The sequence below is a fragment of the Filobasidium floriforme genome, assembly GCF_021052385.1.
Source record: "Filobasidium floriforme strain CBS 6241 chromosome Unknown HD553scaffold_23, whole genome shotgun sequence".
NCBI lineage: Eukaryota > Fungi > Basidiomycota > Tremellomycetes > Filobasidiales > Filobasidiaceae > Filobasidium > Filobasidium floriforme.
The window spans coordinates 225,884-247,955 of NW_025763644.1; the positions used below are offsets into that span (position 1 = coordinate 225,884).

Consider the following 22,072-nt stretch of genomic DNA (forward strand, 5'->3'; position numbering starts at 1 on the left):
TTCCATTGGTATTTCGAGGGTCATTTCCATCAGGACATCAGAACCTTCGGTATGCAACCGTTCCGTTCGTTTCTCGCGCACTTCGCATCGTCGGTAGATGGGGTAGTAACGTAGTGTCACATCCTCGTCGCATTACAGCCTCCAGGGTCACTCTAAAGCCTTAATACGGGGAGAAAGATGGCGATCGCGACCACCACAACAAGTAGATCGTTATCCCCTATTCAGCGTCTCTTGTGACTTGCCGGGCCGTTCAGAATCGTTCCGGTTCTTCATGTGTCTTGTCAGATCGAAATCAGGGTGACCTCGACCGCGGTGCAACATCGGTAGCTCTAGCTTGTTTACGCCTTGCAAACTCCCTTGAAACGGTATGATTTCAACTGCCTATTCGAAAATCAAATCGCATCTCTCTACTCCGTATTCACCTCCGAGAAATCTCCCAGAGCACATTCGCAATAGCTCGATGAAGTTCGAATTTGCTGTGTCTGCATGTGCACCGTTCACCCGTTCAACCGATTTTTGATTCGTCGGTCGCTGCGCGATATTGGCCTGGGCGGATGCAAAACCAATTTTGTCGCACAAAGTCAACAATGCGGGGGTGGGGGAGCTCATTTCGCTCGAGCAAGAGTGTCCACTTTCAGCAATTACTACCCCTTCTCGCCTGTCGCCTGTCAACGGGTTATTATTCCTGTCGACGGAGGGATACATGTGCTGCCACCACCTCCCTGACATCTACCATCCAGGGGTTGATGCATGACAGTACGCAATATACGAGCGTCTGGACGTCTGGCCATTGGTCGCTCAAATCCCTCAGCCAAAATGCATAGACGTCAAATCGTCCGTGTGCTGCCATCTGTACGAGGAAAAGATGGTCCACCGTGAGGAAAGACCTGATTGATACGATGGGTACAACGAAGACTGGGATGGTATAAAGAGGGGCAGGGGGAGTTGGTGCTTGGTGCATGACCGAGGGTAGGAAGATGAACATCACATCAATCCACCTCGCATACTCAATCCTCAAGCACAGCGAATCTTACCAGGTAGGTAAAGGCTCAAGTCGAACGATTATACGATCACATTTGACCCCACCTGATTTATAGATCAAAGATGCCCGAATCCAAAGCCTCATTCGACGGAGAGTCCGATCTAAAGGACCCCGACCTGTTATCTAGGACCGAATCCGCTACTTCCGAAGGACCTTACACTCCCGTCCGATCCGTCGTGCTCAACTCTTCAGCTCCCTACCCTCATCGCGGACGGAGGCACCAGAGGTCGTTGACTATCCACGAAAATGTCACCGAAGGTTACGATGGCGAACATCGAGGCCGCGATCTCAGGATCCAGCGGACCAACTCGATCAGCCTCGCTACGGGGCCTATGAAGGGTGACCGTGAGGCGAGGACGGTCGCGGATTTCCGAACTCTAAGTTTAGGAGTCAAGGATACTCAGAGGAGCGAAGTACTCGGTGATGCTCAACGACGTGGAAAGAAGGAAGTCAAAGGTATGTCATGTCTCGCACATCCGATGGATACCGCTTCAAGCCTTGTGTGCTAAGTCTCCTCTCCGCTCTCTTTGTTGATGTTTCGGCAGACCTTGCCACCCTCGACCACCACACCTTGTCCATCGACGAACTCCTCCGTCGTTTCTCCACCAGCGGAACTCAAGGTCTCGACTCTGTCCAAGCTAAACGTCGATTGGGTGAAAACGGTCCTAACAAGCTCAGTCCGCCTCCGAGGAACCTCTTGAGAAAGTGAGCCACGTACACGATGCAACCTAGCTGGTCTCAATGAAGCTAACGTGACTGATGTTTGATAAGGTGGCTTACCTACGTCTTCGGAGGTTTCGGGTCTTTGCTCTTCACCGCTTCGGTCTTGTGCTTCATCGCTTGGTACGTCCGTGTACAATGCTCAGGTGTGGATACTGCGTCTGAACGATCATCTCTCTTGGCGCCAGGCGACCCTTGGGAGACCCTGCACCGGCTGTTGCGAACTTGGCTTTAGCGATCGTAATCCTCGTCGTGATCGTCGTTCAAACCGCCTTCAATGCTTGGCAAGGTTAGTCGTCATCTAGCACCCAGCACCATTTAAAAAACATCATCGCTGAGTAGCTGTCAATAGATTATTCCACTGGGAGGGTTATGAACTCGATCAGTGGCATGTTGCCGTCCAGCGTCCAAGTCATTCGGGACAGTGTCGAGCAGGAGATTTTGGCTCAAGACCTTGTTCTTGGCGATATCGTGAGTTGGCCATCGGATCCGTACGTTCTTTGATTCAGGACTCAGCTGACGTGACCTGTACTCTCCCTTGTTCCCCAACAGGTCCTGCTCCGACTCGGTCAGAAGATCCCAGCCGATTTGCGTTTCATCACCGTCTCTTCGGATTTCAAAGCGGATCGTTCGATCTTGACTGGAGAGAGCTTGCCTATCCCCGGGACGACCGATTCCACCGATGCCAACTTTTTGGAGACCAAAAATATCGGTCTACAAGGTACTCTCTGTGTCAGCGGGAGTGCTACGGGTGTGGTGATTCAGACTGGTGACAGGACTGTCTTGTGAGTCAGGCGTTTGCGTCTCGAAAAGATGCTCGACCGGCGCGGCCACTAACGTTCACTATGGATGAATAGCGGCCGTATCGCCCAACTATCGAGCAAGGCCAAAGCGCACGGCTCAACCACTTTGCAAAAGGAAATCTACCGATTTGTCCTGATCATCGCGTCCATCGCCCTGACCTTGGCCTTGACGGTGATCATCGTTTGGGCAGCTTGGCTCAACAAGAAGCACAAGGGGTTCATCTCGGTTGCTGCTCTCGTGATCAATGTGGTCTCAGTAATGGTTGCCATGATACCCGGTGCGTAGTCAGGTCGGAACGAGTATATTTTCATCCACGTCGCTAAATCTCCTGCCTGTGTAGAGGGATTGCCTGCAAGTATTACCATGTCGCTGGCTATCGTCGCAAACAGTCTCGCTCGCAAGAAGGTTCTTTGTAAGAGCCTGATGACTGTCGAAACTCTCGGTGCATGTGATACGCTGTTGAGCGACAAGACCGGCAGTACGTATCTGAGGTGTGCGCTCGAGATGAAAAATCACTTATTGATGACCTTACTTCGATGTAGCTCTGACCCAGAACAAGATGACAGTCGTCAACGCCGCCATACTCGACGATCAGTTTTCGGTGCTTCAAGCTCGTGACTCATTGGCGACCAAAGACGAGCGGTGTCACGGAGTCAGGCAGCTTGCCGCCATCGCTGGAATCTGCAATGAAGCGACCTTTGACGCCTCGAGCAAAGGAGAGCCTGCAGAGCTTCGCAAAGTCAACGGAGATGCGACCGACTCGGCTATCCTCCGGTTTGCGGAAATCCTACGTCCTGTCCAGGACAGCAAAAGCGAGTGGCGCGAGGTGTATGGAACTTCATTCAACTCGAAGACCAAGCATAGTAAGCACAGTGCCCGTTTGAAAAGCTTGATATTGTAACAAGCTCATTGTCTTGCTGTGTAGTGGTCAAGCTGTTGAGTCTCGAGTCGGCTGGCGAGCATCCAGAGGCCTTGCTCGCTGATGCGACCGACTTCGAAGCGAAAGACTACGTGCTATTAGTCAAAGGAGCTCCGGACGTACTCTTGACCCGGTGAGCGCCGTTTTGCTCGCAATACCCTCGCATGATATTCGTGCTGACTTGCTTCTGCTCAGCTGTTCTCGGATCCTGATGCCAGGTCAAGCTCAATCGGTGCCGTTGACCGATGAGCTCAAGAAGCGACTGACCGGTGTCCAGGAAGCTTGGGCTGGACAAGGCCAACGCGTGTTGCTACTCGCAAAGAGGATAATCCGCCAAGCCGAAGTTCCCCAAGAGCTGTTGCGATCGGAACAATTTCCCGATCATGTCAACATGCACATCAACATCGACTTGACTGTGGTCGGTCTGGTAGGCCTTGTCGACCCACCCAAAGCGGACATTCCAGACACGATCAAGATTCTCCGGGGTGCCGGTATCCGGGTTTGTATGGTGACCGGTGATTTCGCTTTGAGTGAGTTACTGTGGACGTGGATTCTCTCGTGTCCGGGGCTGATGTGCCCTGCATCTCTGCTGAAGCTGCTGTCGCCATCGCCCGGCAATGTGCCATCGTGACAAACCCGGGCCGATGTCATGGGCTGGCCGACCTCGCACGAAACTTCGACACCAGCAAGATCGACCGATTTGACATTGATGATCTCAGCAATTGCAAGAGCTTGGTGCTGTCGGGCCCGGATCTGATGAGCATGGTCAGTCTGCCTGCACTCTCGTGCTAAGCTAGCCATGAACTGAAATGGAGTTTTTGCGCATCTAGGACGAGTCGCAATGGGAGCAAGCGCTTACCGGATACGAGGAGATCGTCTTCGCCAGAATGACGCCCGAGATGAAGTTGCGAATTGTGAAGGAACTCCAGAATAGGGAACACATCGTCGCAGTCACTGGTGATGGGGTCAATGATGCACCCGGTGAGATCTTTTGTATGTTCAACAAAATCCACGCCACTGATCTCAAAATCATTACAGCCCTCAGCCAAGCCGATATCGGAATCGCGATTGGCGGCGGCTCCGATGTCGCGATGGAAAGTGCAGACTTGATTTTGGTAAGCTTTGTGTCGGTTGTTGGTCATTCTCACCATAGGCTCATTGGTCCTTCGCTTCTCTTCCATCTATTCTTCTAGCTCGAATCGTGAGTCGGCTCCGGTCACATGGCTCAACTATGCGCGTAGCTGACCAAACATTGCCATCTAGATTCTCATCCATTGTCGTCGCGGTCGAATACGGTCGTCTAGTCTTTGACAACCTGAAAAAGACCGTCACCTACCTTTTACCCGCCGGATCCTTCTCCGAGTTGATGCCCATCCTGCTCAACGTATTCCTTGGTCTACCGCAGGCCCTCTCTTCCATTCAAATGATGTATGTTTACGGTCCGGTCATGCTAGATTACCAGACTTCATCGCTGACCCGATTCTTTCTGTGTCTTAGCCTTATCTGTGTTGTGACCGACGTCTTCGCGGCGGTTGCGCTCTGTTTCGAAAAGCCAGAGGTCGGACTGCTCACGCGAAAGCCCCGAAACGTAAAAACGGATCGACTGGTCGATTGGAAACTGTTGCTCCACGCTTACGGAGTCCTTGGAGTGCTCGAGTCACTGTGCGCTATGAGCATGGCGTTCTGGTGAGGAGCATCTGCATGGCGCGTATGTCCGGCGGTATGCTAATATTAATGCTGAAACAGGTACCTAGAACGAAATGGCGTGCCTTTCAAGGATATCGTCGCCGCTTATGGTGGCTTCCGAGGAGGACTCAATAGCGATTTCGTCACCGAACAAGTCTACAAGGCTCAGAGTGTCTACTTTTTCACGCTGGTGATTATGCAATGGGGGTAAGTCCGTTTGGCTGCGATATCCCCCGACAGCGAACACTGATGACAACTGTACATCTATCTAGAAACCTTTTGGCCACCCGAACACGCCGCTTGTCCTTGTTCCAGCACCCCTTTATCGGCAACCCGAGGACGAGCAACAAGTACATCATCCCTGCCATGATTGCAGGATTGGCATTCTGCTTCTTCTTCAGCTATGTGCCGTTTTTCCACAATACTTTCCTTACCAGGGGTGTCCCTGTCGAGCACATCTTCCTTCCATTCACTGTAAGTGATGTCCTGGCTGGGTACGGCGCAAATATGGATTGCTGAGCGAACGACGTGCCTGTTACAGTTCGCGATCTTTATCGTATTGCTCGACGAAGCTCGAAAGTATTGCGTCCGCACCTACCCTACCGGGTTCCTTGCGAGGATCGCTTGGTAGACGGCGTTCGCTACAGTGATTCGTTCTCGCTTGGACCGTGCCTCTCGTAGAGCATGCGCATAGAGCCTGTTCCGTACCGCGATGTATCCTAGGTCTCCGTTGTACATCTTAGTCGTATACCCTTATACCCATGCTTTTGACCGGAAACGTACGCTTGAGGGGAACACAATGAGGGAAGGGGGACGAAAGCGGAATTTTACACATGTATTCATGGCGATGTTACAACCCTTTGGACTAGACGAGAAACCAGAAAGCACCCAGAGATCCAGCTCAGAACAGCAGACGCGACAATGCCTGCTCCGCCGGTGCTTCGCTGCTAGTTTGAAAGTCTCGCAGTCATTTATCGATCATCGAAAGTACCCTCCCGACTTGTCCATCGAGCCTGTCCGTCGCGGCGCCTGACCCTGGCTCTGTCCTTGTGAGGTCATCTCGGCAGCCGCATAACTTGGAGGTGCAGGCTCGTATAGCTGGGCGTCGTTCCTCGGTGGACTGACGGGCGAAGTCATCCCGTTCAGAGGGAACTGGGGTGTTCCATCGTGCAACTGCGTATTGACGCCTCGAGGAATAGGAGAGACCACGTTGGCGGCGGGCGGGTAAGATTGCCCATAGCCCCCTCCGCTCGTATAGTTATCCATCGGTCGGGCTGTATTCGTCGCCTCGTATCCACCGTACGCATCTTGTCCCGGATACCCCGCTGTAGGAGGGGATTGAGCCTGTTGTGGCGGATTGTGGTTGGGGTAGGGGATCTGGTCATGCATGTAATCTGGGTTGGTAAACGGGTCCACTCTGTTGGCAGTGTTCTGTGGTGATAATGCTCGAGCGACGGGCATGGGCATAGGTTGGGTGTATGCAGGGTTGCCGTCTACAAGCACATGTCAACGAACCAACGAATTAGCTCCTCGAACTCTGCACGGAATCGATGCAATCTCGCGAAACTCACAAGGCTCGACCGCTTCGTGCTGCTGCTGATACGGGTACGACTGCGACACCGCATGTTGGTCGTAGCTCGCTTGAGCGGGATACTGCTCGTACCCCGCCTGAGCCCCATAACCTTGAGGTTGCGCCTGTTGCGGCTGCTGCTGATACCCATCATATCCGTGGCCTTGCGCTGACCCGGTCCGATTCCCATAAGCCATCCCTCCTCCTACTGCTGCCGCTCCGGCTCCCACCCCTGCGTAAGTCCCGGCCGCCCCAGCACCCAAGTCTCCATCCTGCTCTGCTCCATATTCGCGATAACATCCCGTCGAATACGGGTCCCTAGGCGGATAAGTCCCATGGTCCTGACCGTGCGTATAGCTGCTACTGGGTTGTCGTCGAGGCTGATAATGCTGATCGTTCGAGCTGTATCCCAGTTGATGGTTGTTCGCTCCGTAAGGGTTATCGTCTTCCCCGCTCTTCTTGCCTTCGAGGTCTTGGTTCCCGTTTGCGTTCAAGGGTACGCTGACTTCCCTCTCTCCGTACGTATTCAGCGGAGGACCGGGGACCCTAGCGTATCCCCCGGCACTCTGAGGATACGCTTGATCGTCATGCCTAGGAGCCTTTGGACTTCGTCGACCTTCGACCTGGCTGATACCGCAGAAGCAGCTCGCGAACACCGGCAAGACCCAAGCGACGAGGGTGAACCATACGCTCACGCCGATACTGGCCGAAGCCCCGTCTACCGAGTCGATACGGGCCTTGGCTATGTAAAACATGGCGAGATCGACGATAAAGGCCGCGAACGTGCACGCCGAGGTGAACCACGAGAGCAGAGCCGGAAAGCAGAGCAGCGAGACGTTGTCGACAGTATCGATCAGGCGGAACACGACAGTGGCGACGCACGAGACGAGGGCTATCGAGCCACGATGTAGCGTTCATGAATCAGAACAATGAACTCGTATGCCGAGTAAGAAAGAGAGACGGCCTTGGACTTACCGACGATGTGCAAGATCAGGACGTACGTGAGGTACTTGCCGATCGCCGCCGGGATCTTGATCAATCCTGCCCCATCGATCCCGAATATCGAATTCAAATCTACCTCGACGTCCCCCTTGATCAATCAGCCTTGCACTCTCTATTCCCGTATATATGTGGGACGGCACAAAGACGCACCGATTTCATAGCCAATCTTCGGCCCTGTGCATACCTGCCCGCCGCCAGCTTGATTCAAGCAATATCCCAACGTTCCAAACGAGACGTTCCCGGCATTGGCTCCCTGGCTGTAGGTAGCTTTGAGGAAGTAGAACGATTTCAAGAGGGGAGTGTTGAAGGATACCAGAGCGAGGAAGATGGCGGCGGTGAGATAGAGGATGTGGCCCGGAAGATGAGCGATAAAGTTGCCCTGATAGCCCATGGTTCCGAGGTGTCGAAGTCGATACGGATCGTTGGTCTCGGTGCCGGTATGGACCTGATTGATTGTATTGTGTGGGGAGAGTTGGGCGTAGTGGTGAGAATGGGGGTAGGCGTGTATCTAGACTGTCGTCCTTAGCGATTGATGGTCTCTACGAGCGCCGTCTTTCCTTCTCACGTCTTTCTCTCGGTCTTTCTTGATGACGACTAGCTAGTTTCCTTGCGAGCTTCAAGCACGATATCGTCCTTGCGTTGCTGCCCGGTTGTGAGAATGGTCTGTTTCCAACTTGTAAGACCTTCGAGAGTCTCACTCCAGGAGGTTCGATGGTCGAAGGAAGCGAGAGACCTGCCCTGATTGTTTGTCGTTTGATCCGCGCAGTGACTGCGTAAAGGACAAGGTAGGTAGGTCGGCCTCTTTAACGTGTCTGAGTCCCCGACGGAGATCCGGGCTGTGCTACAGGTCGCCAGAAGGTATATGACGTAGTTCGACCGACGAGTGAATGTCAAGCAAGACCGACGGCAAGATGGTGGTGCTCAGGTTTTTGTGAATACAGAGCAAGAATACCAGAGTTTGATGTTGAACGATGATGATATCGACACAGCCCGCCAAGGATGGGATGGGAGGGAGATGCCGAGGAATCTCCTTCGCTTCGCTCGTTCCGGATCCGGAATATCGAAGCGCGAAAAGGGGCGTGTCCCGCCTGGATCGTCTACATCGTTGAACATTTGGCCGATGTCGCTCGAATCGATACAGAGGCAGTAGTCTCATCGTCCTCGTCTTATTGCCACACTTCAATCATGCTGCATATCCTATATAGCGAGTACTATCGATCGGGGTGGCCATACGCGTTTCCTCCCGCAAGTCGCGACAGGGGACAATCTCACAAACTACGAGGAAGGCGGATCGCAAAATAGGCAGACATCGATCTAAATCCCTCCTTCTCGAGTCCGCCATAGAGATGACAATAATGCTTTCGAGTATGAACACGATTGACAGCGACGGACAGGCTTAGCCTCAACTCGACCAGCGCGATTCGAAACATGATATTATTGAACATTGGCCCTGAACTTCGTTGAGCGGGGGAATCAGACAGATTGAATTATGAAGTTGTAGTTACCAGCAGCTTTGCACCAATGCCGTTGATGCTTTCCCTTTTCTCTCTCCCTTCCCTTGACCCTATACCTTTCCGTCTCCCGCCTTCTTCGCCTTGTCGACGCTCTCGACCTCGTCGCTCTCCTCTGCCTTGTCAGACGTCTCGCCGCCCAGGGTAATTCCCCCCTGCTCATCCCTCCGAGCTTTTTCTCAAGGCGTTTCATGGATAGAGGTCCCATGAAATTAGGCGCCTTGCAGGGAAGTAATCAGGTAGGTCACGGGTGAGACGATCAGTTGCTTAGCCATGCGTTCCAGATGATCTCGGATCAAATGTCGAGGACCATTGACGATCGACTCGTTCAGCCCACAAGAAAACCAAGGTCAATAAGGGCGCAGTGAACGACAGCTATACCGTTGATCACAAATTAACATATGAAACGGCATAGCTCAATCCGGCGCATACTTGCGCCTCTCTACAAAACACATCACACTTTAGCAAAGAACACCTCTGCTCCGTTCCTAATCCCATCTCTCTCCATGTCCCCGTCAGGGATTCCCTCTCCCGCACCCCAGATATGCTGGAACCCTACCCCACCTTCTCCGAAGTTAGCTCTGATACCTATCCCGCTGATGTCCCATATCACCGCATCCGTCTTGGGGTAAACCAATTTAGCAGTGACATCAAACACATCACCATCAAAGTGTTCAAACAGGTATTCTTTCACCCAGGATTTATCAGAGTCTACCACAAACGTCCAAGGCGTCTTGTCTTGCAGAGCATCTTGGTGGGATGTCGATGTAAGGGGACGTAGCTCGATATTTCCGTAAGCCGGGTGGCAATACACTCCTGGTATGGAAGCGAAGCCATGAGTAGGAGGCGCAGGCTGAGGTGGCTTGCTTTCCCTTTGCTTCAGCTTCCTCTCGTCTAGATATCTCTCCAGTTTCCTGGTGACACGGTCTCGGTTATCAGCAAAGATTTCGTGGTGTTTGATGCTAAAGGACCTTACCTAGTTTTGAAATCGATCGGTTTCAATCCAAGCAGATCGTCTACAATTCTCCACTTTGCCACCTCATTGAACAACTTCCCCAGCTGCTGATCGTTCACCATGATCACTATGCCCATCATCTTTTCAGGCAGCCTCATGATGAGTGATTTTTGACCCGGCATAGCTCCTGTATGTTCCACAATGTCAAAGCCTCTATATTTGTAGGTCCATTGAGCCAGTCCATACATGGGTACAGTCATTTCTGGATCATCTGATTTAGACTTCATCTGGAGCTGAGGTTTGACTGTATCCTCAAGAATAGACTGTGGGATAACCTGTTCATCTGTTTCAGGGTTCCGACCGTTCAACAACAGCGTCTTCAACCAGATCACCTGCAACGAGAGAAAGCTTGAGCTACCAACAGAATTATCAAGGCGCGACAAGACCTCTGCTCACCATGTCTCGCGCACAGGAAATTACTCCCACAGCGCCTGCAGTTCCCTGCCAATGCTCCTGAAACCAGCCGATCTTTTGCTCAATGCCTCTGCCCTCGTCGCTGAGTTTGCCGCCGCGCGTTTCGATGTCTCTGCGACAGACATCGGCGTCCTCGATCCCAGTCCTGTCGCTTGTGATTCGACGAGCGAAGCCGCTGACGAGGTGTCCCGTCGCTCTGGCCGCTTCGATATCGTAGAAAGTGTTTTCCATCCCAAGCGGTTTCCAGATATTGTCCTTCACAAAGTCATCAAAGTTCTGCCCCAATAATTGTTTGGGCAGGTGAGAAGCGGCTGCATAAGTGATGTTATTGTACTGCCACAGAGTCTTCATGGGCGCTGATGGTTTCAGGTGGCCTAGCGAACTGATCATGTCCTCGACCGTAACCTTTGCACTGGAAGCGTAGGCCGGTGGTAGACTTGAACTGGTGCATTCGCTGAGTTTCGTAAGACTGAAGTTGTGAACTCACTCGTATGAGAGATCATGTCTCGGGAGTCCAGATTGATGGCTCAACAACTCGATGAACGTAACCTTTTCCTGAGCTTCTTTGTCCATCAGCTGGAATGATGGTATCAAAGACTGCACAGGTGCCTCCCAGGTCAGCCCCCTTTGCGATAGAGCCAGACCAGCAGCGATTGCAGTGAAGTGTTTCGAATTAGAAGCAAGTGTAAATAGCGTCTTTCAGGTATACATCACGGTGAGCATGCATCCACCGGAAGTCTCAGGAGGGAAAACTCTCAACCTACCTGATCAGTCACCTGATTCCCTTTCGAATCCATCCTTCCTAAACCGACTGTCTGCTGTTTCCACTTTCCTGCCCCATCCATTTGTACAATTGCGAGGGAGACACCAGGGATCTGCCAATCAGCCCGCATCCCCTCCAAATTATCCAGAGTGCCAGAAGAAATAATCTGATCGCCGGTAGAGTGAGACTGTGACATCTTCGGAGGTTTGCATATATGAGCGATAGGTTAAGTCGAAGACCAGGCAGAGAAAGAGCTGCAATGACTAGCATCGCGGAGCTGTACTTATATAGCCGTCGGATACCTATCAGTCTAAGCCTGAGCATCAAAGGATCTTCCTTTCATATACGGACACCCAATCAAAGGGTTCTTGTTTAGAACCATGACGTAGATACCTACGAATCGGAGTGTACGGGAGCTGAAACGCTGTTGGCAAGCCTCCGCGCAGCGTTCTTCACTAAGTCGGAGCAAGCTTACAGTATACTGCATTTTGAGGCCGAATGGAGGTGTGCAATACCGGGCCTGCGCAGGTATGGAAATGCTCATCTTGGTAATACAGTTGGCTCGAAAACAACGGCGAGAATATTAAGCTCTGCGGTCCAAACTTTCTTCTAGAACAACCACCTGGTCAAACGGTGATACCACTTGTTACTGATTTCTTTATCGAGACCAAGTAACGCCAGTTCTTCTTCGTGCGCTTCGATTTCTTCCAGTCCTTCGTACAGCTGAGCTTCGCTCGACTTGACCCAGCGCTTGCGATGGATCGCTTTCCAACCAATGAAAGCAATGATGAAGATGATGGGGGCGGCGTATGCGAAGATGCTAAAGTGATAGGTGCATTTTCGGCGTCAGCATGTGCTTTTGACATCCAACTATGAGGCGTCCGCAGCAGGTATATGACTCACAAGTCAGGCGTGGACCAGCCACCTTTCAGGAAGACAGGGTATCCGTTGATGAGGAGGACGACCGAAGAGAGCGACAGCGCGTACCAAGCCGCATAGGGTTGTAATCTCGATCGATACGGCATGTCGTCCATTGAGACTCCTTGGACTTTGCAAGCCTTGTGGAAGCGGATGAATGTGACGCTCATGGCCATCCAGGTGACGATCTGACTACTGGTCGAGATGTTGATGAACCAGTCCAGGACGACGGTGGACCCCGCCGAAACCTGGAGGAACGATAAACACATGACGGCGAGGACGACCAAGACCGTGCGATGGGGAACACCGTTCTTGTTGGTCTTGCGCAGGAATTTGGGCGCATAACCGTCAAGAGCCAGACCGCTATCATGAGAAGGGATGATTTGGTAAGTCAAACCAAATCATCTGTGATAAGCTTTACTTACTGCAAAGTCCTGGAAGCTCCAAACAGGAAAGCAGATCCGCTACGTGCAGATAAGAAAGCCCGAAAAGCCGTTCAACAAACGTTCCTTGTGCACTACTACATTCCCATCCCGGAGCTTCACTCACGCCGAGAAGATAGAGCTGGCAATACCGGCGTTAACGATATGTGGCAAAACCCCAATCTTCATCCTGGTCATGGCGGCGACATAAGGAGACCTTCCCGCACCCGGCAGTCCATTGGCTACAGCGTTCGTCAAGATTTCGTCCTCCGAGCCGACAACGATACCAACAGCGAGAGCTGAGGCGAGGAAGCTGCAACCGGATACATTCAGCTGAATCGTCAAACCGCAACATGTTCTCGTCGGGTCATCGACGTACAAGATGATGAGTCGGACATAGACACTCCTGAAAGCTCCCGGCAAGACTTTTCGGGGGTTGATAGCCTCGGCAGACTACAAGAGAATGTACTCTCTCAGCTTCCTGTTCTTGCCTAATGGGACAGCGATCAAGCGAGATTCCCGTGAGACTTACGATCAGACTCAACATGTCCGGTCCAGCTACGGCGAAAGCGGCTCCCAAAATGGAGGCGAGGAAAGCGCGCAATTGGGCTGAGTGTCCAGTCCCGTAAAACTCCGAAATGGGTCCAGGGTTCTTCCAGTACCTGAAACCGTAGGCATCTTTCAAGGGGTTGCCTCCGACCATGGTAACAAAGGTAAACATGAACAGCATGATCATCAAGACGATCTTGCCTGAGGGTTTTCGAGAAGGGTCAGCTATATGCATACCAGCACCGAGCGCGGGTGTAGCTTACCGAGAACGATCCAAAATTCGGATTCTGCGAACCAACGGGAAGACCAGACGTGCAGCGAAAAGTAGGCGACCAGGCAGATACATGGCATGATGGCGGGATGCAGCTATTAAAGCAGAAGTAGGGTCAGCACTTGGTTGTTCAATTTCATCAAGTGTTTGGCGCTCGGCCTACCTCATACCAGAACCCGATGACGCCATGCAAGGCAGTCACCTCGAAGCATAACAACGAGCACGTCTGGATGAAATAGTTGACACCGGTTGCGAATCCGAAAGCCTCGTCGACGTAGCTCGTCGCGAACCGGGTAAAGGCGGATTCACGAGCGATCCGGGAGACCATGATCCCCTGACCCTCGTTTACGCAGTAGATGACGGAGCACCAGATGATGTATCCCAATAGCAAGAACAGCGGTCCCGATTTGACTGCAGCGGGACATCAGGGTCAATCCGTTGGGTACATCTCTCGCAGGGATGTCTCGGCAAATGGCTTACGAAGGTTGGCACCGATCTATCATCATCGTCGATACAATTTATAGATATCAGTTCCGTTCCGCATATAATTTGACGATCACTTTCCGCCCATGTGCTCACCGAAACGAACACAGCTGTCCCAATAGTACCTCCAATCGCATAGAACTGGATCTGCCGGGTGGTCATGACCCGTTTCACTGCATAGTGCTGCGTAGCTGGATTGGCATCCTCCAGGACGACGGGTTCGACCACACCCTCCTGAGCGTAGTAGGCACTGGGGTCTTCTTTTTTGCTGTCATAGTCGATAGAGGTCGACATATTGAGAGAGTATGATAGGTTCTTGTCGGTGGAGTAGTAACCTGCGTCCGAACCTCTGGCCTGCGGGTAATCTTCATCTCGCCCATCTTGGTCCCACGACTCATATACTCCTTCTTGCGAGACCGACTCCGATTAGCCCAAAGACTCTCGCTTATACCTACTGTCGTAGAGCCGACAGAATACTTCCTTATCAGCCAGACTCCACTGAAATGAAGGTAGCCAAGACACCGAACGTCCTCCTGACTGGAGGTAAACTGTGCGATATAGTATATCCTGTGATCCTGAGGAGATTACCCCTATCCCTCTGCTCTTCCTGCGTGACCGGCTTATCACGCGCGACTGTCGCCCTGAAAACCCAGCGCTTAGAGGATATGGGGTAGGGCAGGACGAGGGTGTGGGGAAGAAAGTTGGTAGTATTCCGAATATTCCGAATACATCATTCTGCAATGCTCCTGGCCTCGAGAGATACGAGATATTTCAGCTCAAACCTGAACAAGTATGTGACCGGAATACGATACTTGCAAAATCGCGCAGAAGGTGAAAAAGAATCAAAATATTTATCGCTTTGCGCTTCCTCGAAAGAAGCCGACTCGCGCGGGTTGACCTCCGCGAGAACTGCATAGTTTAGTTGAGGTCGACCGCTTCACGACAATTTCGCCAAAGTTGTGTGCCGAGGAAGTCTCAGGAGTTCTGACCCTTCAAAGAGCTTACGGCGTGACTTACCAACGTGAAACTTGAAGGGCACTCTTCATACCGCTGAGATTGCGCCCGAGCCGCGCACCCATCAAGATCAAAGCCTGCACACTTGGAAACAGCTAGATTGAGGACCGATTCTTACCATTTGACTAATCCCAACGAAGCAGATAGATTGCGACTCGACTTGCATTGCGGCGATCTAACAGTACGATGATGTCCTACTGATAAGCCAACAATTAACTTTTACCTGAATACAGTCTCGAAACCTGCGCGATGTCACGTCTTCAATTGAGCGGAACAGATTCCGCAACCACAATATCCATAGCAAAACATACCCCTCCAAGCCAATCATATGGACTTCCAGGTCCTTGCATGCGGATAGCCTTTGTGAGGATTGTCAATAACTTGTTCCTTTGCGAACAGAAAATGGCGCTATACCAGCGGGGATCCTGGCTTTTCTTGCTGGTCCCCTTGAATAAGTTGACGGGACGTGGGTTTCCGAGTCACGTAAGATTTTTTATCATCACTGCGAAGCCTTTTACCTAACCCCTATCGGCATCAGGAGAGGACAGCACTACAAGTGGTCTGTTTGAGCGAGCGATAGTGGCGGAAACGATCGGACTCTGCAAGGTCAAGCGGACATGCCGCCGCTCGTCGAGAGGAACCAGCTCGCCCACTACACGGATTGAACGGTTGTTGCTTGTGATTCTTTTGTTAAACAAAACGTACTCAAGCCAGTCGAGCGCCCACCCCATTACCTAAAGTATGCATCGAGCTAGAGCCCCACCAGACGAGTGTCTGGCTAGTCCATTTCATCTCGAATACGCGACCTTCAACACACGAACATGCAAGACAAAGTCCCTTTTCAAGGGCTTGCAGAGATCAAGCTGGGTGAGCTCTCCTCGCTCAAACAAACCACTCAGCAAGGACTCGACTTTAATCTCCGACTCGCACATCAAACAACTCTCTACTACCTCGCCTTCAGCTTCCCCCCGGAACTTTGACCCGGTGAGAAGGCAGAAGGCGATGTGCAAGATGTTACACTAACAGCGACGCAGATCCGCCGTTCACATACGAGAGGAAGACGGATCTCGAAGGTCCCCGACGGGAAATTGTACCCAATTTGTACCCAATGCGACGACGACGACGACCTCGGGTATCTCTGGTATCCCAGGGTCGGACAACTCCCTGTCACTGTCCCAAAGAACCGGAACGTCACCGTCGTCCCGGCGCAGGTCGAACTCGAGAAAAAGCCTAAGCCCGAATTCAAAACGAAGCCTAGGCATACTGAGAAGTCGTAACAACCCAACTCGAAGTAAAAAAGACCCGATTCCTCGAGCTCCAAGTCGAACCAGCTCGAGTCCTCCTCGAGCTCGAAACCGAAACCACTCGCTTCCTGCTAATCACCTAAAACAACAAGGATACCAAAGCCCGCCTGGACAAACTTGACAGGGGAACCAACACCCGTCTCGACATGATCCCCTTCGATCGGACGGCCCTCTCCTCATGAAACAATCAAGGTCGAAGCAATCAGGACCCTGTCAACATGAAACAACTCTGGACAGGCATCAGCTTTCACGAGTCGCCATCATCGAGGTCCGCGCTGCGCATACGCCAAGAGAAATCGAGCTCTCGCGCGTCTCGTCGTCATTCGGATTTGACCGAAAAAGGGAAGAACGTGCCAGATGCCCGCAGCGACGGGTTGGTGGCGAAAGGAATCGGTTGAGGATGACGAGGTGGGTAGAATTCTCCGGATGGACAGGTTTTGATTCGGGTATGGAAGGGAATCAGGGGGGGTTTTGGGTGGGTGATGAGGTGGATAGCCGGCTTCGAGCTTCGAGGATGTTCGCTGCGAGGTATCGGATCTCTCCCCGTATGGAGTTTGCACATGGTTCATCGTCACTAGCGTGAAAGCTGCGTAGTTTCGCCAAGAAACAGGTCCGGCATCGAGGGGCGAGGGGCACCGTCACGATGTCCGGTCTGGTACAATCAGCCCGGTGCCAGCATGATCGAGGGTATCGTACTTCGGGGATGAGCGATGAGCAAGTTGCGCGGTCTGGGCTGTGTGTGTGTGCTTGCAAGGAAATAGATAAAGGGACGAGGTCCATCGCGCGACTCGTCATCCCCCCTTTCGCCACGTAACATACCTCTTCTCTCTCTCCTTTCAATACTCAACCCCCAATCAACCTCGTCTCTCATACAAAGAGAGACTCAAAAAACACTACAACCACCTCGATTTACATCGTCTTTCCCGGTTCATCGCCACCCAATTCACTCTCTGCCCGTCTTCACCACCCAGCAGTCGATGGTCGAAGTCAACATTCCCGAGCAAGAACCCGAACCCGATATACGACCTTCAAGTCGTCAATCACTAGCAACCACATACCCAGAACCACAACCACAAGAAGCACAGGCTTTCCCATACACGAACAAGCAGCAGGACAAAGTCGAATCATTCTCCGATGAACACGCCGTGAGATACTCGCCCAATACACTCGCCAACGTCGATCAAGACGACCTCGCCGCCACTACCCGCGCCACCCACTCTCAGACTCCCTCTCTCAACGAAAAGCCTCGTAACGACAACGCCCACGATGCACAGCTCCCTCTTCCCCACTCCCGACCCGACTCGGTCGACCAGCCTTCCGCTCAGAAGAGCAACACCTCGGCCCCGATGAAGTCCATCTTGCAAGGTGTTACTTCCAGGTTCACATCTTACCCCAACCAACATCGACTCAAGAACAATATTCACGGTGGCAACGTCGTCAGTCAATCCTCGCCAGACTTGTCTAGGGTTGACGAGAAGGACTATGGGCACGGCACCAACCCGTCTGGTACGACCCACTTTTTGGGGTTGAAGAAGGGTCTTTACAAGTCGTCTTCCGCCTCGGCGACCAAGAACGACCTGCATGCAAGGTTCAACTTGTCAAAGGATCATCGACAGTCGTCCCCGCTCGGTCTCGGTCGTGGTCCTGCAGGAAATGGCAACAACGAGAACGTCGGCCATACCGCCAACAACGGGATGGAAGATGCTGCGGCTGCCATCCCCACCGGTGCGATCGGCATGGTCGGTCCCATCAGGCCGACGAAAAGCATGGCCGAGTTGTTGGTACCCGATAGGAAGTTGGGATCGGACCCCACATGGAGCGAGTCGTTGAAGAACACTGTCAAGTGTGAGTCTATCGAGGATCTCATTAGTTTCGTACCGTGATCGTGGCTAACAACGCTGCTTTCGCTTTCTACCACAGCTTCATACATCGTCTACCTCCTCCCTCTCGTTCCCGTCGCTTGGGCTTTACACTTTTCCCACCAATCCGACGTGATCGTATTCGTATTCTCCTTCCTCGCCGTCATCCCTCTCGCATCCTTGTTGTCGTTCGCGACCGAGCAACTGGCCCTCCGGACCGGCGACGCTCTCGGTGGTCTCTTGAACGCTACTTTCGGAAACGCCGTCGAACTCCTCATCAGTATCTTGGCTCTGGTGAAGGGGGAAATCGGGTTGGTGCAAGCCAGCATGATCGGGTCCATCCTCAGTAACACGTTGTTGGTCCTCGGATGTTGTTTCCTCGCGGGAGGTTTGAGGTTCCACGAGCAGATCTACTCGACCTCGGCGACTCAGCTGCAGATCTCGTTGCTCGGTATCGCCGTAAGTACAGTCTTGCTTCCTTCGTATTCCAGAACATTCTCTTATTGACACTTCGTTCAATATTCCTATAGATGTGCGCTCTGGTTCTCCCCGCGGCGTTCCAGTTCTCCCTATCGTCCTTGTCCACGACGGTGGCAACGCGTCCGATAGAAGAGATCACCGATCTCGATAGCAGCCAGCGGGCGACCCTATTGTCGATCTCGAGGGGTGTCAGCTTCATGTTGCTCTCGACCTACGCGGTCTACCTGGTCTTCCAGCTGTACAGTGAGTTAGCCTTGCATCGTGGGCAATTGGGAATCAAGAGGACGTTGGCTGATGTTTTCGCCCGTTGCCTTGGATAGCCCACGCCTACTTGTTCAAGCGTCGCCCACAAGCCAACAAGCGACCTCATCACGAGCCCGGTGAACCTCACCCGAACCATGAAAAGGTCATTCCGATCAACGAATGGGTGGCTGCCGTTCGATCCCGTGGAAGCGCTTCGAGCTCATCGGACGGATTGACGCCGACCACGACCAGGGACACTACCTTGATGCACACCAACACCATCGATGGTACTACTGGAAACAGTACTGCCATCGACGTCGAGCTCGGTGGGACCGCCCCTCCTTCTATCAGGGACAACCGGTCCATGCTCGAGTTCGGCACCGACGACGATGAAGAGGAAGAAGAGAAACCCTTGGTCAAGGCCATCTTTGCTCTCGTGCTCTTGCTCGCGGTAACCGGTATCACCGGTGTCACTGCCGAGTTCCTCGTTAGCAGTATCAACGGTGTCACGGAATCGACTAGCATGTCACCCGAGTTTGTCGGTATGATCCTCTTGCCCATTGTCGGAAATGGTGAGCTCTCTTTTTCCGCGCCTGATTCCGGTGAACCGACATACTGACCCTTGTTCTCATTTAGTGCCCGAGCACGTCTGTGCCGTCACGGTCTCCATCAAGGACAAGCTCGACTTGTCCCTCAGTATCGCCGTCGGGTCGACTATCCAGGTCGCTCTCGGAATCCTTCCTTTGTTGGTCCTCATCGGATGGGCCATGGGTCAGCCCATGTCCTTGTTCTTCGACGCTTTCCAGATGTAAGTCCAGCTGCCATCAGCCGATCAGTCTTGCTCGGTGCTCATCGCCTCTGTTTGTGCAGCATTTCACTGGCGGTATCGCTCATCATCGTCCAGTTCGCCATCTCGGACGGTCGAAGTTGTTTCGCCGAGGGATACATCTTGATCATGACCTAGTGAGTCTCTGCTCGTGCTCCTCTGATGATTTACATCGCTACATCGTGTTGACCATCGTTTTCTCCATCAGCTGTATCTTCGCGCTCTGTTCGTGGTACTACGATCCTTCCAAGATCATCTAAGCAAACGAATATCCGAACGGATAACAAACGGGACCACCTTCGGTGGGACGGACATTTTCTATCTTAGCCGTGATTGAGTGCGACTGTTGCGCTCTGGCATCAAATCTGTTTTGTATTCGGGATCATACACGAAATCTCCTAATGTCGCGTTAATGTATGTACATATATCGATCGGTGTCTGTCTTTACATCTCGACGGTTTCGCATCAAGGGTTTCTACCAATCCGTGCAGTCAATTAGACACCAGCACATTGCTCTTTATCGAGCTTAGAAAGTCCACTTGTCCAGCTGTGCGACCAACCCCGCCTCTTGCGGTCTCCAGCCCGTCACCTCGTACGTATAATCCGCCTTGACCGGCTTGGCGAGTCCCATCAGGTTGCCCAGGAAACCGAGCTGCGACAGCTCCTCTCTGTCAATCTTCTTTGTAGGGACATCGAGTTTCGTCGCCAACTTGTCTGCCACCTCCTCGAACGGTATCCCGCTCTCGTGGACCAAGTGTAAGCTGATGGGGTTGGCCAAGACGTCTAGTCGTCCGATGGCGGCAACGATACCGTCAGCCGCCGCGTCGTAGGAGCACGCCGCCCAGGCGCCCTGTTCGGTATAGGAGACGTGTCCTGCCTTCTTGGACTCCCCGGCCCACATGGCGATAAAGTCATGGGGCTTGACGGATCCATACGTGATGGGAGCCAAGCGCAGCTGAACAACATGCAGCCCCTTGAGAACGAACGAGAATGCGGCGTCGGTCGACTCGTATCTCGGCATATGCGGGCTGCGATGCGCGCTCGAATGCTCGTCGTCGCCTTCTAGACCGAGCGTACCAGATGCGAACATGAGCGTCTTGCCTTGAACGCCTGCCGCAGTGAGGGACCGTCCGATGACTTCTATCACAGACACGTCCTTTTTGCATGCGCCGATAAAGTCGCCCGAGAACGCCTGCCCATGGTCAAAGCCCATGTGAATGACCATGTCGGCGTCAGAGGCGGCCTTGGCGATGGTGTCGAGGTCGATCAGGTCTCCGATCACCGCTTTGGCCCCGAGCGAGGTCACCTTGGATGCAGATGCGGAAGAGCGAGCGAGGCCCGAGACGGTGTGTCCAAGACTCAGTAGCTTGGGGATCAGGATCGAGCCCATACCGCCGGTGGCGCCGGTGACAAAGATATGCATCGTGGTCGAAGAGTGCTTAGTTGTGACGGTGTAAGTGGTGTTCAGCAAGTGAAGGCCGATCTGAGGTGGGGGAAATCGTTGAGACTGGTAAGTCGTCGGTATGCGTTGATATGCATGATGCAGAAAGACATTACTTGTCGAGGCAGGGTGACTTGATATATCATACTTTCTTGAGCCGGGTGTCCGGCATGTCTATCAACTCAGCAACTGACGCTGATGCAACATCCTCGGCAGGCAGGGTCATCCCTTGACACGCGACACGCGTCGCCTACGGCAACACCCCGACCTTTGGCGGTGAGAGTGGCATCACGGATAACGGCATCGACATTCGTAATCGTGTTTGTTATGGAAGAGATATGGCAAAATGCCGCTGCATGCAAAGGATTCACTGCTCAGTGTGCAAGAGAATGGAGGGGACCCGGACCTGGTCCTCTTGACTTGCTCAACACACACAACGGATCACGGGCATCTTGTTCGATACTGGATCTGCAGCTGCGCGCTTCGAACGTGAAACGCGTTTCATATCTCTCCCTCTCGAATTGGTTGACTGTGCTCAGGCTTCGTGCCCGATTTCAGCGGTGGGATGGCAATGGCAGCAGAGCTGTACATGTTGTCTTCCTGTTCTTCCGTCTTTCACGTTTGGCAGTCAGGTAGGAGATACAATTCGATGACGCAAGTTATCTAAGGCTTGCGTTCGAACCCCGCGCGAAACTGATTGAAGGTTCAGCGTAAGCTTCGATGCAATCCACATGCCACATGTCGATATGGCACCCGAACCTGAAATGGATATCTTAGAGGATAACAAGAAGACGAGCGAGTATAACGCTATCGTTA

At 52.7% G+C, this 22,072-nt stretch overlaps 6 protein-coding genes across 6 annotated transcripts; 2 read left to right on the top strand and 4 right to left on the bottom strand.

Annotated features, from left to right (window-relative positions):
* The first annotated feature begins 671 nt into the window (after positions 1 to 671).
* HD553DRAFT_317941 (sodium-potassium ATPase) lies at positions 672 to 5,981 on the top strand. Its single transcript, XM_046180814.1, has 21 exons — positions 672 to 1,037; positions 1,098 to 1,498; positions 1,588 to 1,747; positions 1,814 to 1,885; positions 1,951 to 2,051; positions 2,115 to 2,233; positions 2,315 to 2,547; positions 2,620 to 2,843; positions 2,907 to 3,044; positions 3,109 to 3,429; positions 3,492 to 3,618; positions 3,681 to 4,015; positions 4,081 to 4,250; positions 4,316 to 4,466; positions 4,524 to 4,600; positions 4,679 to 4,686; positions 4,749 to 4,913; positions 4,983 to 5,171; positions 5,232 to 5,378; positions 5,444 to 5,645; positions 5,713 to 5,981. Exons 2-21 carry the CDS (start codon positions 1,105 to 1,107, stop codon positions 5,800 to 5,802), a joined length of 3,423 nt encoding a protein of 1,140 aa, XP_046033685.1. The 5' UTR covers positions 672 to 1,037; positions 1,098 to 1,104; the 3' UTR covers positions 5,803 to 5,981.
* A 696-nt stretch (positions 5,982 to 6,677) lies between these two features.
* HD553DRAFT_276833 (SUR7/PalI family-domain-containing protein) lies at positions 6,678 to 8,134 on the bottom strand (the record flags this gene model as incomplete). Its single annotated transcript, XM_046177972.1, has 3 exons — positions 6,678 to 7,633; positions 7,717 to 7,815; positions 7,894 to 8,134. 3 exons carry the CDS (start codon positions 8,132 to 8,134, stop codon positions 6,678 to 6,680), a joined length of 1,296 nt encoding a protein of 431 aa, XP_046033686.1.
* A 1,574-nt stretch (positions 8,135 to 9,708) lies between these two features.
* HD553DRAFT_276825 (beta-lactamase/transpeptidase-like protein) lies at positions 9,709 to 11,576 on the bottom strand (the record flags this gene model as incomplete). The annotated part of the gene is made up of 5 exons (XM_046177971.1): positions 9,709 to 10,156; positions 10,231 to 10,660; positions 10,803 to 11,095; positions 11,171 to 11,379; positions 11,448 to 11,576. The coding sequence occupies 5 exons, from the start codon at positions 11,574 to 11,576 to the stop codon at positions 9,709 to 9,711; spliced, it is 1,509 nt and encodes a 502-aa protein (XP_046033687.1).
* Positions 11,577 to 11,939: 363 nt separating this feature from the next.
* HD553DRAFT_125695 (amino acid permease/ SLC12A domain-containing protein) lies at positions 11,940 to 14,651 on the bottom strand. Its single transcript, XM_046176542.1, has 10 exons — positions 14,186 to 14,651; positions 14,087 to 14,102; positions 13,770 to 14,017; positions 13,599 to 13,701; positions 13,319 to 13,536; positions 13,166 to 13,239; positions 12,914 to 13,099; positions 12,790 to 12,828; positions 12,350 to 12,727; positions 11,940 to 12,266 (listed from the first exon to the last, which is right to left on the bottom strand). The coding sequence occupies exons 1-10, from the start codon at positions 14,381 to 14,383 to the stop codon at positions 12,056 to 12,058; spliced, it is 1,671 nt and encodes a 556-aa protein (XP_046033688.1). The 5' UTR covers positions 14,384 to 14,651; the 3' UTR covers positions 11,940 to 12,055.
* A 3,116-nt stretch (positions 14,652 to 17,767) lies between these two features.
* Positions 17,768 to 20,208, top strand: HD553DRAFT_125726 (calcium/proton exchanger). Its single transcript, XM_046176543.1, has 8 exons — positions 17,768 to 18,077; positions 18,173 to 18,252; positions 18,328 to 18,725; positions 18,797 to 18,989; positions 19,067 to 19,561; positions 19,626 to 19,797; positions 19,860 to 19,952; positions 20,024 to 20,208. The coding sequence occupies exons 1-8, from the start codon at positions 17,989 to 17,991 to the stop codon at positions 20,073 to 20,075; spliced, it is 1,572 nt and encodes a 523-aa protein (XP_046033689.1). The 5' UTR covers positions 17,768 to 17,988; the 3' UTR covers positions 20,076 to 20,208.
* A 44-nt stretch (positions 20,209 to 20,252) lies between these two features.
* On the bottom strand, positions 20,253 to 21,370 carry HD553DRAFT_317948 (uncharacterized protein). The gene has a single exon (XM_046180815.1). The coding sequence runs from the start codon at positions 21,236 to 21,238 to the stop codon at positions 20,342 to 20,344; it is 897 nt and encodes a 298-aa protein (XP_046033690.1). The 5' UTR covers positions 21,239 to 21,370; the 3' UTR covers positions 20,253 to 20,341.
* Positions 21,371 to 22,072: the final 702 nt, after the last annotated feature.

Excerpts from the sequence above, each read along its gene's own strand:
- HD553DRAFT_317941 (XM_046180814.1), top strand. The coding sequence starts at position 1,105 with ATGCCCGAATCCAAAGCCTCATTCGACGGAGAGTCCGATCTAAAGGAC. Across the intron at positions 2,844-2,906 it reads AATGGTTGCCATGATACCCG|AGGGATTGCCTGCAAGTATT; the intron begins GTGCGTAGTCAG and ends CTGCCTGTGTAG. Across the intron at positions 5,379-5,443 it reads CTGGTGATTATGCAATGGGG|AAACCTTTTGGCCACCCGAA; the intron begins GTAAGTCCGTTT and ends ACATCTATCTAG.
- HD553DRAFT_125695 (XM_046176542.1), bottom strand. The coding sequence starts at position 14,383 with ATGTCGACCTCTATCGACTATGACAGCAAAAAAGAAGACCCCAGTGCC. Across the intron at positions 12,829-12,913 it reads GCCAGCTCTATCTTCTCGGC|CGGATCTGCTTTCCTGTTTG; the intron begins GTGAGTGAAGCT and ends ATCTGCACGTAG. Across the intron at positions 12,267-12,349 it reads GGCTGGTCCACGCCTGACTT|CATCTTCGCATACGCCGCCC; the intron begins GTGAGTCATATA and ends CTATCACTTTAG.
- HD553DRAFT_125726 (XM_046176543.1), top strand. The coding sequence starts at position 17,989 with ATGCAAGGTTCAACTTGTCAAAGGATCATCGACAGTCGTCCCCGCTCG. Across the intron at positions 18,726-18,796 it reads TCTCGTTGCTCGGTATCGCC|ATGTGCGCTCTGGTTCTCCC; the intron begins GTAAGTACAGTC and ends ATATTCCTATAG. Across the intron at positions 19,798-19,859 it reads TTCTTCGACGCTTTCCAGAT|CATTTCACTGGCGGTATCGC; the intron begins GTAAGTCCAGCT and ends CTGTTTGTGCAG.
- HD553DRAFT_317948 (XM_046180815.1), bottom strand. The coding sequence starts at position 21,238 with ATGCATATCTTTGTCACCGGCGCCACCGGCGGTATGGGCTCGATCCTG.